The sequence below is a fragment of the Sus scrofa genome, chromosome 13, assembly GCF_000003025.6.
Source record: "Sus scrofa isolate TJ Tabasco breed Duroc chromosome 13, Sscrofa11.1, whole genome shotgun sequence".
Lineage (NCBI taxonomy): Eukaryota > Metazoa > Chordata > Mammalia > Artiodactyla > Suidae > Sus > Sus scrofa.
In genome coordinates, this window is record NC_010455.5 from 21,961,199 (window position 1) to 21,980,282 (window position 19,084).

At 44.7% G+C, this 19,084-nt stretch overlaps 1 protein-coding gene across 1 annotated transcript in view; it reads left to right on the forward strand.

The window, feature by feature from the left end:
• TRANK1 (tetratricopeptide repeat and ankyrin repeat containing 1) overlaps window positions 1-19,084 on the forward strand; it is a 109,766-nt gene that overhangs the window by 47,799 nt on the left and 42,883 nt on the right. Inside the window, 6 exon segments of the mRNA XM_021071655.1 lie at window positions 7,301-7,462; window positions 8,268-8,526; window positions 10,040-10,215; window positions 10,852-10,944; window positions 10,947-12,607; window positions 12,610-13,759. Coding sequence (XP_020927314.1) covers window positions 7,301-7,462; window positions 8,268-8,526; window positions 10,040-10,215; window positions 10,852-10,944; window positions 10,947-12,607; window positions 12,610-13,759 — 3,501 coding nt within the window.

A 19,084-nucleotide genomic window follows, 5' to 3' on the forward strand; every position in this document is an offset into this window, starting at 1 on the left:
GCAGTCTACACTGCAGCTTGCTTCAATGCCAGATCCTTAACCCACGGAGCGAGGCCAGGGATCGAACTCACATCCTTGTGGACATTATGTCACATACTTAACCCGCTGAGCCACAACGAGAACTCTACCTATTGCATTTTTTAACTTGGAAACTCAGTTTTAATTTCTAAGAACTCGTTCAGGCTGTTTCTTATCTGTGACACCTTGTGCTTGATTGACACTTGCCACTTCTTGAATGGCGTTTAAGAATACTGAGAATTAAAGACGATTGTCATCTCTTCTCTGAATTATTTGTTTCTTTTGGGTTAGTTGATCCATCTTCTTGCTTCTCTGCTGTGCTCTGGCTTTTTCTCTATTACCTTCTGATCTTTGAGTGGTTTATATTTATGAATGAATGATTAGATTTATTAATACTTAATAGATGGTTAGTGCACATTTACTGAAGTTATTTGAGTGTGTTTCTCCAGAAACACTCCCTTCCTGGGGTGGGTGAGTAGGTGGCAGGTTGAAAGCAGTGCATGGGGGTGTGGGGGGGTGTTATGGAGAGAGTGGGAGGCAGTCTCCCACACTGGGGATCATGGCCATTTCCAGGGTCAGGGAAGTTTTATGTGGTGGAGGTTGAAGCTACTTTCCTTTAACACTGTTCCCCTCCCCCCATTTCTTTGTCGTCATTGTTGTTGTTGTTGTCATTTTAGGGCTGCACTCTTGGCATAATGGAAGTGGCCAGGCTAGGGGTCGAATTGGGGCTGCAGCCATTGGCCTGTGCCACAGACATAGCAACGTGGGATCTGAACTGAGTCTGTGACCTACACCACAGCTCTCAGCAAGGCCGGATCTTTAACCCACTGAGCTAGGCCAGTGATCGAACCTGCGTCCAAATGGATACTAGTCAGATTTGTTTCTGCTGAGCCACGACGGGAACTCCCCCCACCCCCATTTCCTCAGCTATGTTTTAAGTTTTATTCATTTATTTAAAATATCTTCCATTGTTACTGTGAGAAAATAGGAATGAGGGGAGATAAATGTATTTGCAGATCCTGTTTTTCCGGGATGTTCTTTTAAAGCTGTGATATGTCATGTTTAGCTTTTAAATGACCTCTATTTTAAGGAATTGCAGTTGTTAATTCTGTGAGGTAGTATAATTAATAAATCATTGTGAAATGCCTCTTGAGAGCTTATACCTGTCATGTCAGTTTCAGGATGGTTTCTACTGTTGGAGAAATTGAAACTAACCAAACAGATTTCTTTGCCAATGAATTTCCAGGTTTTGAAATGACCTTTTAGAGAAGGACCACCAGTTAATGGTAGTTTTCTCTGGGTACCTGCCCAGGAGTGGGATTGCTGGGTCATATACAGTTTCACAAACTTTGAAACCTGAGGTGGGACTGGGGGGATCTTTGCAGATGTACCATGCAATATAATTTTCTGTAATGATGGAGTTGTTTCATTACTGCTCTGAGATGCTAGCCACTAGTCACGTAAGGCTATTGAGTGCTTGAAATGTGTGTGGCTTGTGTAACTGAAGAACTGAAGTTTTAATTTTATTTAATTAACTTTAATTTTATGTAATTAAGTTAGTGGCCACTGTATTGGACAGTGTAGTTTTAGACATTATCCCCAGAACAGTTTTCTGTGCAGAGTAGTAGTTGAGATAGTGGGGCGAAGGGACAAAGGGGAGGGCCCAGGACCATGAATCGAGGTAGATCTGCAGTCATAAAAATGAAGATTATATAGACTTCAGTCCTTCCCTATTCTCACACATTAATGGGCGAGATGGAAGCGTTATCGCTGGGAAGAGCTGCTGCTAAGGGGTTGTTACCCTTGTTCCTGACCTGAGTCCCCCTTGATGGGTTTTGTTTTTTACATCTGTGGTCCTGAGTAAAGCTTCATTAGGATGCAAGCTTTGTGCCAAGATGAACAAGTATTCCAGATTATAGACTAGGATAAAAGATGCTCTCAGGTTTGGCTCTTTCTGGGGGTTACCGTGCCCCATTTTTAAAAATTTATTTATTTATTTATTTATTTTTTCCCACCGTACAGCAAGGGGATCAAGTTATCCTTACATGTATACTTTTTTTCCCCCCACCCTTTGTTCTGTTGCGACATGAGTATGTAGACATAGTTCTCAATGCTATTCAGCAGGATCTCCTTGTACATCTATTCTAAGTTGTGTCTGATAAGCCCAAGCTCCCGATCCCTCCCACTCCCTCCCCCTCCCATCAGGCAGCCACAAGTCTCTTCTCCAAGTCCATGATTTTCTTTTCTGTGGAGATGTTCATTTGTGCTGGATATTAGATTCTGGTTATAAGTGATGTCATATGGTATTTGTCTTTGTCTTTCTGACTCATTTCACTCAGTATGAGAGTCTCTAGTTCCATCCATGTTGCTGCAAATGGATTTATGTCATTCTTTTTTATGGCTGAGTAGGATTCCATTGTGTATATATACACCACATCTTCCTAAACCAATCATCTGTTGATGGACATTTGGGTTGTTTCCACGTCCTGGCTATTGTGAATAGTGCTGCAATGAACATGCGGGTGCATATGTCTCTTTTAAGTAGAGTTTTGTCCGGATAGATGCCCAAGAGTGGGATTGTGGGGTCATATGGAAGTTCTATGTATAGATTTCTAAGGTATCTCCAAACTGTTCTCCATAGTGGCTGTACCAGTTTACATTCCCACCAACAGTGCAGGAGGGTTCCCTTTTCTCCACAGCCCCTCCAGCACTTGTTATTTGTGGACTTATTAATGATAGCCATTCTGACTGGTGTGAGGTAGTACCTCATGGTAGTTTTGATTTGCATTTCTCTTATAATCAGCGATGTTGAGCATTTTTTCATGTGTTTGCTGGCCATCTGTATATCTTCTTTGGAGAAATGTCTATTCAGGTCTTTTGCCCATTTTTCCATTGATTGATTGGCTTTTTTGCTGTTGGGTTGTATAAGTTGCTTATATATTCTAGAGATTAAGCCCTTGTCCGTTGCATCATTTGAAACTCTTTTCTCCTATCTGCAATTGTCTTTTTGTTTTCTTTTTGGTTTCCTTTGCTGTGCAAAAGCTTTTCAGTTTGATTAGGTTCCATGGGTTTATTTTTGCTCTTATTTCTGTTGCTTTGGGAGACTGACCTGAGAAAATATTCATGATGTTGATGTCAGAGAGTGTTTTGCCTATGTTCTCTTCTAGGAGTTTGATGGTGTCCTGTCTTATATTTAAGTCTTTCAGCCATTTGGAGTTTATTTGTGTGCATGGTGTGAGGGTGTGTTCTAATTTCATTGCTTTGCATGCAGCTGTCCAGGTTTCCCAGCAATGCTTGCTGAATAGACTTTCTTTTTCCCATTTTATGTTCTTGCCTCCCTTGTCAAAGATTAATTGACCATAGGTATCAGGGTTTATTTCCGGATTCTCTATTCTGTTCCATTGGTCTGTCTGTCTGTTTTGATACCAGTACCACACTGTTTTGATGAAATTTTGATGAAAATAGATATAGTGTCTTTAGGTAGCTTTTGCATCTAGGTGAGAAATAAAGGGTCACAGTGAAAATTTCTGCCATTCTCTAAACCAGAGCTTCTTGATGTTAATGTGCACATGAATCATTTGGGAGTCTGTTAAAATGTGGGTTTTGATTCAGTAGATTCGGGGCAGGACCTGAGATTCTGCCCTTCTCACTAGCTTCCGGGAGAAGCCAGAGCAGGGGTGGTCCTGAGTGGTCAGTTACCTGTCTTTCCCTGCCTCTCCTAGCTACCACTAGATGGCAGCATGTCCATCTTCCCTGGCAGCTGATTGGCGACTGTCCTCAGGACCCAGAACAAGATTGGAGTTTTTGTCTTTCTCGCTCTTGTCTTTGTTTGTGATCCTCTCTGATTCACCAGTGTGTGGCCTTTTGGAGTGAGAACAAATTCAGGCTCTGCAGCCTTTCTCTGTGGTCCTCCCCTGGGCACAGCCTGCTTTCTGCTCTGTGAAGGCACTTGTAGCCCAGCCCTAAGAGGACAGGGGCCTTCTCTGTGTGTTGGTTTCCCCATAGATGGAGCCTGTGACTTAGGTGCCAGGGTGTGTCATCCTCAGCACTACACAGTGCCCTGATTTCGGTAAATGCAGGCATGTGGTATTAATGATACTTTTTCCTCATTATAAAAGATTATTATTTAAAAAAGTAGATTATTGTTTAAAGAAGAAAATTTACAAAGTATAGGAAGGGAAAACAAAATATTCTCCAAACACTCAACTGCCCGAAAAAATTAATATAGTTGTGATTTAGTCATTAACTCTTATTCCATGCGTTTATAGTTACATATTTTCCCTTCTTTCATAAAAATGAGATGGTTACATAAATTTCTATTGATAAAATGTATGTAATAAAACTTAGTTTTGCCTTTTTAGCTCAAAAGGAAGATTTTATGCAAAAGCAATCTCTTTTTGAAATGATTTATTTCTATTTGCTAACACTTCTGAGCAGTATTGCAGCTTTATAAGAGTTTTAATTTTTAATTTCAAATCTGCTTGTACATATCCATTAAATATGACTGTTGTAGAAAATTTGTAAAAATATCATTTTATATAAAAATAAAAATTTAGGAGCTCCCATGGTGGCTCAATGGTAATGAACGTGACTTAGTATCCATGAGGATGCGGGTTCCATCCCTGGCCTTGCTCAGGGGGTTAAGAATCTGGTGTTGCCGTGAGCCGTGGTGCAGGTCAAAGATGCAACTTGGATCCTGGGTTGCTGAGGCTGTGGTGTAGGCCTGCAGCTACAGCTCCAATTTGACCCCTAGCCTGGGAACTTCCATATACCATGGGTGCAGCCCTAAAAATACCAAAAAAAAAAAAAAAAATTAACAAAAAAAAAATTTTGTATAATTACGAAAAATTTATTGTAATTATACTTTGGCATTTATTTACTTATTTATTTATGCCATGGCCTGTGGAAGTTCCCTGGCCAGGAATGGAACCTGCTCTGCAATGCCATATCCTTAACCCACTGTGCCACCCAGGAATTTCCCAGTTGGGCATATCCAGTCTTTTAGTTGTTGTTCAGTACTTACATAGTTATCTTTATAAAAACCTGTGATTATAATGTACAAGCAACTTTATATCCTGATGTTTCTTTTCTCTCTTAGTTAAACTTATAGAAAATTTAGGGGAGAAAAAAAAAACCAGACAAGTTTAGAATAATAAACAAATCACTGGTACCAACCCAGGGCTACAATTGTCAGTATTGCAGTACCTTTCCTTTTATGCCTTTTTATGTTGTTGATATCCCTCTCTGGTTTCTTTCCTGATTTCTGGACCTTTCTCTGATCTATAACCGCCTTCTTAATTATTCTGAATCACACAACCATGCCTTTGTTATATAACCACATCTCATTGTCTTTCTTGTCAAGCTTGGTATGTTTCTTTTCAGTTTCAAGTGATTTTTGCATGAAACGAACTGCCCTGGTAGATGATGATTTTACTCTAAATGATGCCCTGAAAAGCATTTAACCACGTGAAGCAGGGGGGACAAGCCACAGGTTTCCATCTGCTTAGTGGTGAAAGTAATTCCTCCTTCACCAAGGGTCTTATTTTCTGTGTCTTCTTAGGCATTCTAGGGTGAAGGTGCAATGCCGAGCCCGGGGGAGCTAGTTGGTCATTGTTGGACCACACAGTCCACATTCTCTGCTGCTTAAGGAGGTGACAGAGGTCTTCCTTTTCTAAGGGCTTCCATTTCCTTTTCTCAGAGGTTAGAGCTAGAATGGGTCTTGCTTCCTCCTGGCCCCAGAAGGTCTCCTGATTACAGGACAGTGGGTATTTGCCCCTGAAGTTGGTGTGTGTGTGTGTGTGTGTGTGTGTGTGTGTGTGTGTGTGTGTGTGGTGTTTTTGGTGCTCTGACCTGACCTGTTGAAAGGCAGCCAGGTGTGTATCAGAAGGCACAGCAGCTAATGTCTGAGCTCTGCTCGGGGTCCCGGGTCCTTTCCCATTTTTTATTCCTCCCTGACATGCCTTCACTTTGCAAAGCCAGCATCTAAGTCTCGTTCTCAAGGAGAATTGTCTGTTTTGCTTACAGAGCCTGTTTTGCTCAGGCTCCTTCAAAGCAGAAGTGCCTAGGAATTTACAGCCTCCCAAGGCAGGCCGTGGCCAGTGGCAGATAGAGGCGAGCATCTGCGAGCCCGTTTCCCTTGCCTCGGACGGCACAGCTCTGAGGTGTGACTCACTCCAGGTCTTCAGAGGGACCAGGTGAGGCCTCCCTCTGTGGGGCTCGGCCTGAGCTCTCACCCTGCCTGGTTCCTCCCTGACCCTGACTTTATCTCCCTCTACCCTCACTGGTTTCTTCCTTCATAAACTACCTGAACACAAATCCTTGCCTCAGGGTCAGCTGTGGGAGACCAGACTGATGATGGATGCTTTTATTTTTCCTAATTTTCATAGCCCATTTCCTTTAAAGCATTCCTACTTTATTAGAACATAACATTGGACATACATTCACGTCTTCACCATGTGATAGCACTTATGCTGTGGCCCAGGTCTGTCTCTTTGGGTGTGAAAACACATGTCCAGTTATCTGCGAAGTAAGATTCCATTTTAACCAAGAGGGACTTTATGAGTGTATAGTCTGATACCAAATAAAACATTTATGCCTTTTCAGCCTTCCTTCAGTGGGTGATTTCTAATCATGACTCCGTTTTCAGTAAACAGAACCAAAGGGAGGGCATCGTCCCTTTTTGGCCAGAGAGCTGGCTCCTTACTCTTGGCTTTTTCCACTTGCTAGTTAGATGCATAGGGGGCCGGTATGTAGTAGGATGCTGCTGCTGCAGTAGACAACCCACCCACTGTCCTTTCTCTGAACTGTTATATCAGTTATCCATTGCTGTGTAACAAACAGTCCTTGAACTTAGGGACTTATTTAGCTCAGGATCCTGCAGCTCAGACATTGAGGCTGGGCTGTTCTCATAACCTTAATGGAGCTTCTTTGGGTATCTGCCACTTGCTGATTTGGGCCAAGCTCTTTCCTAACTATGGAGCCTCAGTTTGAACAACTGGGCCGATTCCTCTGTTTTATGATGTTTCTCATCTAGCCTGGACCTGAATAGGACTAAATAAGGCCTCTGGAGGCCCAGGCTCAGAACTGGCACAAAAATCACATCCACTGCATTCTCCTGGTCACAGCAGGTCATAAGACCAGTCCAGAGTCAGTGATGGGGAGGGGAACAGGCACTTAGGCATCCCCTGGTTCCTTGAAGGGGTGGAGAGGTGTGAGGTCATCTTTGTAGTCTACTCCACTGTGATCTCTGCAGTCACAAGCAGCATCTGGGGGTGTTTTGCAGGACTGAGCAATGGTGAGGGACCCGCTAGCGAGGGCGAGGTTTTCCAGAAGGCCTGTGAGCAGCTGGTGACATACATGAACTCAGGAAACCGCTTGTTGCAAAAAAACTTTCTGAAGCAAGAAGTAGTTCAGAGGTTCTTACGCCTCCTTTCTTCTCTGCAAGGTAAGGTTTCTCACAACCTTCAACTGTGTTCAAAGATGATCTGTGCACCTTAAAACTCTCTTCTAATATGTGTTTAAAAATAGATTAAGGAATTCCCATCATGGCTTAGTGTTTAACAAACCTGACTAGTATCCATGAGGATATGGCTTCCATCCCTAGCCTCACTCAGTGGGTTGGGGATCCAGCATTGCTGTGGGCTGTTGTATATATAGGTAGCAGACATGGCTCAGATCCCTTGTTGCTGTGACTGTGGTGTAGGCCGGCAGCTACAGCTCTGATTCGACCCCTAGCCTGGGAACCTCCCTATGCTGCAGGTGTGGCACTAAAAAGACAAAAAAAAAAAATTGATTAAAAAAATAAATGGCATGCTCTACATGTAAAACATTCAGACAACACAGAACATTCTTCAGTGAATTCAGTCATCCATCCCTGAACTTGAATATCTAAATCTCACCTCTAAATCTTCAGTCTAGTAAACCTCGGTTACGTTTTTCATGCATCCTCCTAGAATTAGTCTTTGCATATACTCTCCTTTCTAAAATACCACCATAGATGTTTCTCTTTGTTATTAGCCAAGACTCTACTCTCTTAGGGTATTTCTAACCTTCCCAAGAAGCTCACGCACTGGTGCTGACACTAAGGTTCACACATGGTTAAAATAACTAAGTACTTGTTTATGGTTTCCCCAGGCCTTAAAAATACTGATAATAACCTGGGGTAATGATGTCCTATATGTTGGATTGTGGCTGGGGACAGAAAGCATATGAATCTTTGTTGAAGTATAGTGTGTTCTTGTTTCTGAAAGAAATCCCTCCAGACCTGGTCTATGACATTGACCGTGACTGTGCCAACACCTTCTTCAAGTTTTTACTGGAAAAACAGAAATGGCCCGAAGTGCTTCTGCTGCTGACCCGCAAAGTAAGCGGGGAGCCACCACTTGGGGACTGTCTCATCAAAGACTGTGACCTCTCGAACCTCAACCTCTGTGCCATCCTCCCCCACCTCAGTATCTGGGACCAGCGAAAGATGCAGCTCCTGGGCTGCCTGATTGACCATGGAGGTGAGTCCCAGATGCTAGATCATCCCAGGGCAGTCCAGGCCACTGGTCACAAGGCTTTCACTGGATTTCAGAGACTCCTTTAAATGCTGCCTCATTCCCTTCCTCCTCCATATCTTCTCATTGGAAACAGTGACAGGATCAACGCATTTTTGTGAATTCTTCCCTCTCTCTTCTGTGAGGAACCTCAGGCCTGTGGAGGGGACCTTGGCCTGGTGTAGCCACAGCTGTCATTTCCTCCCAACCTCCAGCCGGACTTTTCCCTGCACTCAGTATACCACGTGGGTCCTTTTCAAACTCTGTAGCATTCTTTCTGATCCGTAGATTGGGATTTGTGATGCTTGTTTTTAAAGGAATAGCCAAATAATGGGTGGGTGGAAACATCTGCTGTTTTAATCAGCACAGTCACACTTGGCTCGATGTCTATATGGAGTGTGCAGACGTCTTGCTCGATCTGGTTTTATTTTAAAACTAATTTGGAAACACCAGCCTCCTCCTGTGCTGGTCCCCTGCCCCGCTATCTCCCTGCTAAAGCCACTACTAACTGTGTGGCCTTGGGCCTGCTATTTATGCCGCTGTCTCCTCATTTATAAAATGGGAATGAAAATAGTCCCCCCTTCTTAGGGCTGTTCTGAATATTCAGTGAGTTCATGAATGCAGGCTTTTGGCAGAGCACTGTGGCTAATGTGGTTTTCCACGTATGTGCCTTGCCATTTAAGGGGAAATGACCTTCAGAAAGAGTGATGCCACATTGGTCCCAACTCTCAAAGGGCATTGGCTCTACCTTCAGGTTTCAGGACATAGATGGAAGGCCACCTGTGGTGTAGGTCTTCAAACTCATTCCTTCTGTGGAGTGTGTGTGTATCTTTGCCCCGAAACAGTGGTTATGGAATTCCTGTTTTGTTCCCAATGAAGCAAGAACTTATCGAGGGTCTCCCAGGGGTCAGGTGCCAGGACCCAAGGGTGGAGAATGAACACATGGCTGCTGGCAGGGTTGGAAGGCTGCAGGTCCACAGAGGGTGAAGGTCAGGGAGCTTGCAGTGCAGAGGGGAGGCCTGGGCTGAGCTAAAAGGAAGGTAATGTAGGGGTGCGTGGCAGATATGGGTAGATGTGCATTCTTGGGAAGACGCTTCATAGAAGCAAAGGGTATGGTACACATGCACTTTGCTGGGTGTGGGTCAGGGACAGTGCTGGGCAAACTGGGAATTCATTTGTTCACACTGTCCCTACTCCAGTGCAGTGCTGATGGTGGTCCTGTGGCGGGTTGGGAGGGGGAGCTGGAGAGAGTGGAGAGGAGGCCAAGCCAAAGACAGGGCCCTGGGAGGATGCAGGCTTTCCAACCAAGGGCCTGGGAAGCCCTAGCCTCCCAGAAAGGGTGGTGGTGGGAGGGCCTTGGAAGACAGGTCAGCATCCTTTAGCTTTGGGATAAAGGGCAGAAGCAGCCCCGCTCTCCTCAGGTGGGCCTGGCTGACCTCAGCTCAGGGATGCAGCTCATGTGCCCTTCTCTCTGCCTTCCCCAGCCTCACCCAGGGTCCCCAGGACAGCCAGGAGAGGCCACTCACTGTGTGCCTGAAGCATAAGGACTTCGAGCTGGCCTTCCTCCTCTTGACCAAGGGTGCAGACCCCTGCTGTATTTCTCTTACGGAAGGAGACACTCCTTTGCATGCCGCGCTCCACATCTTTCTAGATATCAAAGGTAGGCCTTTATTTTGTAAGCACTGTTTTTCGGGAGGAGGAAGCTGGATATTAGAACTGATGCTATGCTCCTTGGTCTTTCCTATGGAGAAAAACAACCATCTGGAAGAGGCCCATTTCTTGGCCAGACGCATATGTCCTGGCCCCCCACCCACAGGAGTGATGGGAAGGTGTAATCATCATGGTGAACAGTCAGGGTGGGTTGACCAAGGGGATTCTTAAGTTTCAAAGTCAGCCATTTGTAACTATAAATACTTTCCATTTATTTATACCATTTCAAGGGAACTCACATAAAGGATCATACTGAAATATTTAAGGTGATCTCTGGGTTTCTCCTCTTTGACACTGAAAATTGGACAGGAGAATTCTTTGTTGTAAAGGGCTGTCCTGTGTATTGTGGGATGTTTAGCAGCATCCCTGGCCTCCATCCACTAGATGCCAGGAGCACCTCCCCAACTGTGACAATCAAAAATGTCTCCAGACACGGCCACATGTCTGTTGGAAGCAAACTGCCCCCAGTTCAGAACCATTGGGTTATCAGATCCTTGGGAAGTTCTGTGTCCTGAGGAGCCCCCGGCTGGCATCTCTGCTCCCTAGAAAAGCCCTTCAGTAATCACAGGGTTTTTGTGTCTTTCAGCTGACATCGGTTTTAACTTCCTCAGCCACCTGTTGGATCTGTTCTTGGCCAAGCCTACCGAATTTTACTACCTCAACCCCAACATCCAGGACAGCACGGGAACACGCTGATGCACATCCTCTTCCAGAAGGGCATGCTGAAACGCATGGGGAAGCTGATAGGCCTGCTGGCGAAGTTTGACATCAACCTCAACCTGAAGAACAAGGAAGGCAAGGACGCCCGGCACCGGGTTAAGAAGAACGACCCGCTGCTCTTAGCCTGGAACAAAGCCCTGAATGAGAGCAGGCGCCGGGGCCGGCAGGATGCTGCCGCCCACCCGGCAAAGCCTCTGCGGTCCACCACTCCAGCTCACACAGCTCAGCTCAAAGTCTCCTCCAAGTTGCTGCCCTCCGGTGGTGGTGGTGGTGCTGCTCGAACCCCACCCAGAGGAGCCATGGTCCCCGACAGCTGGGAGACCCTCCCGGATGCCCAGGCAACGAGGCCAGAGCCTGGGGCTGCCAGGCCCAGCTCGCAGAGAGACCGCCTGGTGCAGGACATCACAGCTTTGATTCAGCAGGTGGAATTGGATCCATCCCTCCCAGAGGACTGTCCCCAGAACCCTGAGCCTCTGGAGACAGGAGCTGGCACCGAAGGAGAGAAAGACCAGCTGCAGGGCTCCTCCGGGGCTGGGGCCTCTGACCTCAGCGGGAACAAACGTGTAGTCCCTGAGGCCGCGGAGGGACACACTCAGGCAGGCGCCGTATCCGCTCAAGTTGTACCTGCTGGTCGCAAGGGAACAGAGAACAGCAACGACCAGGATGACTGGAGCGTGCCCGAGATCGAAATCTGCCTCCTGGACTTCGAGAACATGACATGGGAGATCGAGTGCACTTCAGAGATTCTGAAGAAGCTGTCCAGCAAGGTCATGACCAAGGTCATGAAGAAGAAAATCATCCTCACCATCCAGAAACTGGGCAACGGTGAGTGGACCCGGGACCTGCGGAAGCGGCTGAAGAACCTAAAAGGAAGCATCCAGCTCTTCGAGGCCAAGCTGGACAAAGGGGCCCGGATGCTGTGGGAACTTGCAATTGACTTCTCTCCGCGGTGCAGTGAAAACCCCGAGAAGATCATGGCCGCCGAGCGGAGCGCGCACCCCACAGAGAAGGCGGGGAGAGTCTACACAGAAATCATCCGGATCTGGGACATTGTCTTAGATCATGACAAACTGAAGGACTCTATCAGGGCCATCTGTGGCGCCTATAACCGGGGCCTGTCCTGCATCCTGCGCAAGAAACTGAAGGGGATCAACAAGGGCCAGGTCTCTGCCAACATGAAAATCCAAAAGCGGATACCCCGCTGTTACGTGGAGGACACAGAGGCAGACCAGAGCGGAGCGTATATGGAGCCCGAGTACTTCCCCCCTGCCAGTGCGGTGGAGACGGAGTATAACATCATGAAGTTCCACAGCTTCAGCACCAGCATGGCCTCCAACATCCTCAATGACACGACCACCACGGTGGAGTACCCCTTCCGGGTTGGCGAGCTTGAGTACGCAGTGATCGACCTCAACCCCAGGCCCCTGGAGCCCATCATCCTCATCGGGCGGAGCGGCACCGGGAAGACGACCTGCTGCTTGTATCGGCTGTGGAAGAAATTCCACGTTTACTGGGAGAAAGCTCAGCAGGCAGGAAGTCCGCTGCTGGCCCGGCAAATCTGGCTGAAGCGAAGGCTGGAATTGGAACCTGGCAAGGAGGTTCCAGGTGGGGAGGAGAAGGAGGAGGGGAAGAGGAAGAGGAGGAGGAGGAAGGTTCCATTGAGGTGGAAATAGTGCATAGCGATGAGGAGCAGGAGAGTGAAGCCTGTGCTGAGGGAGCCAATGGGGAGCCAGAGGCGCCCAGCCAAGGGGCAGAAGGACCCGCGCCAGAACAGCCCCACCAGCTGGAGCATTTACATCAGATCTTCGTCACCAAGAACCATGTACTGTGCCAGGAGGTGCAGAGGAATTTCACTGAGTTGTCCAAATCGACCAAGGCTACCAGTCACTACAAATCATTGGAACCCAGCGTCCACAGACTCCAGGACCTGAAGGATGAGAACTTTCCTCTGTTTGTCACTTCCAAGCAGCTGCTCCTCCTGCTTGATGCTTCTCTGCCGGAACCATTTTTTCTGAGGAATGAAGACGGCAGCTTGAAAAGAACTATCGTAGGATGGTCCACACAGGAAGAGCTGAGTATCCCCAACTGGCAGGAGGATGAGGAAGAAGCTGAAGCAGATGGGGACTATGGTGAGGAGGAAAAAGTTGTTGAAACGCGTCCATGCGACAGCGACCCCCGGGTATACGTGACGTTTGAGGTGTTCACCAGTGAAATATGGCCCAAAATGATCAAGGGGAAAACCTCCTACAACCCTGCACTGATCTGGAAAGAAATCAAATCTTTCCTGAAGGGGTCTTTTGAAGCCCTCAGCAGCCCCCAGGGAAGACTCACGGAAGAAGCATATAAGCAATTAGGGCGGAAGCGGTCCCCCAATTTTAAGGAAGACCGGAGTGAGATCTATGGCCTCTTCTGCCTGTATCAGCAGATCAGATCTCAGAAAGGGTACTTTGACGAAGAAGATGTTCTGTACAACCTGTCCCGGAGGCTGTCGAAGCTCAAGGTGCTCCCATGGTCCATCCATGAGCTCTATGGTGATGAGATTCAGGACTTCACCCAAGCCGAGCTGGCGCTATTGATGAAATGCATCAATGACCCCAATGCCATGTTTCTCACTGGTGACACGGCCCAGAGCATCATGAAGGGCGTGGCCTTCCGCTTCAGCGATCTGCGCTCTCTGTTCCACTATGCCAGCAAAAACACTGGGGACAAGCAGTGCGCGGTGCGCAAGCCCAAGAAGATCCACCAGCTGTACCAGAACTATAGGTCCCACTCAGGTACGTCCAGCTGTGGCCTCACCCTTTGGGGAAAGTGCTTGGGCTCTTGAAGCTGTAGCCTAGCTTTTGTTGGGTTCTTGTAGCTGAGGTAAGGATCGTATTTTGGAGTTTGTTAGTAACTCGTGAACAAGAGATCTTATGTTTTCTGCCACGACTCATTCTCCCCCCCACTTTTTAAAAATTGAAGTATTGATTTACAATGTTGTGTTGGTTTCAGGGGTACAGCACAGTGATTCAGTTATACATATAAATCTATTCTTTTTCAGATTCTTTCCCCATAGAGAATATTATAAGATATTGAGTGTAGTTCCCTGTATCATACGGTAGGTCCTCGCTGGTTATCTATTTTATATGTGGTAGTCTGTATATATTAATCTAAACCCCTAATTTACCACTACCACCCCATCTTTCACCTTTGGTAATCCCAAATAGTTGACCCTACTCATTCTTATTGATGATTTAAACTGTGGTTGAGTGAAATGGACCTTTAAGTAATGATAGCTTGAGGTGTGGGCAATGACAGGAAAACACTTCAGGGGAAACTTTAAACTTTGAGAACTTTTGTTATAGCACTGTGGAAGTACTGCTTGTGAAGGCACCAATTTCAAGTCATTCGTCTGAAAGAAAGGCGCTTTTCTCCCAAGAAGAAGCAAGAAAAGAGGGGTGGGGTAGGAGATAACTCATGCTCAGGTGCTTCCTTTTGTACCTCACATGTGCCCCTTCCCTAAGCCAGGCACGATGCTAAACAGTTGACAGGGGGTATCTGTTTTTAATCCTCACAACAACCCTATGAGGTAAGCATTATTCCTGTTTTGCAAATGAGGGAACTGAGGCACAGAGGGTTGAAATAGCCTGACCCCAAAGCCAGAATAGTTCCTTTATGGTTTATAGAATACTCATCAATTCCCTCCTGTGTCCTCCATGTGCCTGTGAACAACGAAGAGTATTATTTAATGTTTAGAAATTTTGTTAATGGATTCATGCCAGACGTATCTTTCTGCAGTTTTTTTTTTTTGTTTTGTTTTGCTTATAACAACGTTTTGGGATTTCTGCATGTTGATATCATGGAGCTGCAGTCCATACATTTCTCAGTGCTCTTAGCAGTGTAGTTTATGACTATACCCCACTTTGTTATCTCTTTCCAGTGATGGGCATGGTGTTTATGACAGTCTTGTGCTGTGATGTACAAACCTAGAGTGAATCTTCCAGAGCCCACCTCTTTGGATCTATGTTATAGCCTCTTGCTTTGCTCTCCTGGTGGGTGTGAGTGACATCTGCTGGTGGTCTGAGTTTTCATTTTCCTGAGATTGTTACTGAAAGTGGGCCCAGCTGCTCACTGCTCAAAGCCCATTAAGAGGCAACACTGGTGGAGAGGAAAATTTGCTTTATTTAAGAGGCTGGTAACTGGGGTGGGGATGGAGTAGAGTCATGTCTAAAGATGCATTTCCCCTCCTCCGCTCTGACAGCCGGTGAGCAAGAGCTTTCATAGGCTGAGGGAGGGGGTTATATGCACGAACAGCACGTCTGCAGTGACAGTCATCTTGAAACTGGTCTTGTGGTGGTCTTATCAGCATCATCTTGATTGCTTTAAAAATAGTTAATCTTTGAGGCCAGTGCTTAGAATTGTGGCAGCTTATGTCACGGCAACAGACTGGCCCTCATGTAGTTAACTTCTTCCACTTGGTGGGGGTTTCAGTCTCTATAAGGCAGCTCACAGGATTCAGCTCAGAATATTATCTTTAGTATTTGAGTTGGAATTAAACATCCTTGACTTTGCTTAATGGCTACTTTAGTCTTGTTGGAGCATTTTTCTTTGCTTCTGCATTTCCTTACTTCTCTGATTAAACTTACTCTTTGGCTAAAGTTCTTCCACAGACAAAAGGCCAGTGGAGGACATGGCAGGAAGGACCATAGGGTCCTGCTCCATTTCAATCCACCCATTTTCTTTGATGCTCCTTAGTCTTGAGGAGGGATAGGTACAGAACAAGAGAGGGAATAAAGTTTTGGGTAGAGAAGTTATCATAAACTTGACAGAGGAACTTGGTTTTAGTTACATTTCAGTTCCAAGTTTCCCTAACTCTGAGGAACAGGGAAATGACTACTTTGGCAGTCCTGCCGAAATGGGGAATGGAGAGTTGTAAATAATATTGAGATCCAAGCTTAGCATCAATGTTTTGGATTATGAGGAGTTCCCGTTGTGGCTCAGTAGGTTAAGAATCCAAAATAGTGTCTGTGATGGCCTCGCTCAGTGGGTTAAGGATCTGGTGTTGCTGCAAGCTGAGGCATACGTCGCAGATGCAGCATGGATCCTGTGTTGCTGTGGCTGTGGCATAGGCCAGTTCGATCCCTGGCCCTGGAACTTCCATATATCACAGGTATAGCCGTAAAAATGGAAAAAAAAATTTTTTTGTGTTATGAAAACATTACCTCTCTCTTTGATTGTCATAGTACCTGGACAAATATTTGAAACTTAGTAGACATATTACAATGAAGATAATAATCAAAGCATCTTTTTTAAAAAGTTGAAGTATAGTTGATTTACTGCTGTGTTAATTTCTGCTGTTGAGCAAAGAGACTCAGTTATGTATATCTATACACATTCTTTTTTAATGTTCTTTTCCTTTATGGTTTATTATAGGAATATTGAATATAGTTCCCTGTGCTATACATTAGGATCTTGTTGTTATCCATTCTGGATTTTTTTGTTTTGTTTTTGTTTTGTCTTTTGTCCTTTTAGGGCTACACCTGCGGCATATGAGGGTTCCCAGGCTAGGGGTAGAGTTGGAGCTGTAGCCGCTGGCCCACGCCACAGCCACAGCAACGCCAGATCCTTAACCCACTAAGCAGGGCCAGGGAGCAAACCCTCGATCTCATGGTTCCTAGTCAGATTTGTTTCTGCTGCACCATGATGGGAACTCTGATCCATTCTGTATATAATAGTTTGCAACTACTGACCCCAGAACCCCAGTCCATCCCTTCCCAACTCATCCTTGGCAACCACAGATCTGTTCTCTATGGCTGTGAGTCTATCTGTTTCATAGAAGGGTTCATTTGTGTCATATTTTAGATTCCACTTATAAATGATGTCATATGGTATTTGTCTTTCACTTTCTGACTTACCTCACTTAATATGATAATTCTAGTTGTATCCATGTTGTCATGGTGTCACTATTTCATTCTTTTTAATGGCCGAGTAGTATTCCATTGTATGTATTAACACATCTTCTTTATCCATTCATCTGTTGATAGACATTTAGGTTGTTTCCTTGTCTTGGCTATTGTGAATAGTGCTGCTCTAAACATAGGGGGTGCATGTATCTTTCTGAATTATAGTTTTGTCCACATACATGCCCAGGATTGGAATTACTGGGTCATATGGTAATTCTATGTTTAGTTTTCTGAGGAACCTCCATACTATAGTGGTACAGTTTACATTCCCACCAGTGTAGGAGAGTATAGGAATGTGGAGAGGGTTCTCTTTTCTCCACACCCTGTCCATCGTTTGTAATTTGTAGACTTCAAAATGCATCTTTGCATTATTCTCTGAGTGTGTTTTTTTACTTAATGGTTAAAGCAAAGTACAATGTATATGTCTGATAGGCTGCCAATAGGCTGTTTTGGCTAGCCTAAAGTTTAAATTAAATCAAGTATTAGCCAGAATGACTTCTCTATACCTCACTGTGAAATTTCCATCTATCATTGTCCCCTTTTAATTGTAAATCTTTCAATAGAAAGCACTGATAGTCAGTATTTTTCCAACATTGCCAGAGTGGCTCATTTGCCTCTTCTGGGTCCATTCATGTCCCCTGGTGCAAGCCTACTTTTTGTTTATGTATTGGCCTAGTTATTCATGTTGTGGGGAAAATAATGACATAAATAAATACAGACGTATGCTGATGGGAAAACATTTTATAGGCTGTACATTTTATCAGTTATACCCAATTGTCACACAAACATTGTACATGTGCTTCAAGCAGTAGACTTAAAGCCAGCAGTGACCTAAATCATAAATAGACTCTGTGACAACTTCACTAGACAATTTGTAACTAGAAGAATGACAAACAACATGAGAACATATCCAAACTTTAGAAACTTCATGTAACTTCTGGAACACTTATATTAATGATTTTACCATACAGTATAAAGTTAAGAACATTTATCATTATTATTTGACTATGTTTTCTTTGTAATATACCAAATAATCTTAGTTTAGAAAAACTTTATTCTCTTAACAGAGAGAAAACCAAACTCAGTCTTACATCAGCTTACTATTAATAACAAAATTCATTTACCTAATTAAATTCAATATAATCTTAATCTTAACAATGTACAAAATTCTCAGATTTCCTTTTTTTTTTACAAAAGTTTTATCACTTTCTGTATCCATATTGATTTGTCCCTTATTTTTTCCTATCCAGCAGCAACCAGCTTTAGAACAAAAATATTCTTCTTTTTCAGCTTTAGAAAAAAAACCTCAAAAATATTTTCATTTTGTATACCGTCTCTTACTGACAACAAATATCCTACTTGCTTTACACACTGAAATGCTTCCCTTGTTATTTTTACATGTTACAATTTTTAACCTTTAAAAGACCTTAAAAAATCAAGAAACAAGTAATTGAACTATTTGTTATGTCAACATTTTCTGGTTGGCAAACTTAAGAACATATTCCATAACCTCTAAAAACAGACGTTTTTCACTGCAGTGACTGCAGTGGCTTGGGTCACTGCTGTGGCTGAGAGTTTTAATCCCGAGCCTGGGTACTTCTACATGCAACAGGGGAGGCTGAAAACAAAACAAAAAACAGGAGTTCCTGTCGTGACTCAGTGGTTAACGAATCTGTCTAGGAACCATGAGGTTACGGGTTCGATCCCTGGCCTCACTCAGTGGGTTAAGGATCCAGGTCGCAGATGCCTTGGATCCCGAGTTGCTGTGGCTGTGGCATAGGCTGGCGGCTACAGCTCTGATTAGACCCGAAGTCTGGGAACCTCCATATGCCGAGGGTACGGCCCTAGAAAAGGCAAAAAAAGACAAAAAAAACCCACATTTTTCTTACAGCACAAGATGCATGTTTAATGAACCCAAACATCCTTTGTAGTTACTAATTAACCAAGGCTGAAGTCTCATGCAAAGTGGGCTGTGTTTTTATTTCAAGGACATGATAAGAGTTAACTTTAAGCTTTCTCCTAGGCACATTTTTGCTGTCTCAGGGTCAGAATTCTGAAAACAGTATTTTATCAAGCTAGCTTTCTCTAACTGCGTGTGCAAAAAGAGCCAGTTTTGAAATTCAAAAGTTTCATCTTAACGAATTTTTTCTGGAGTCT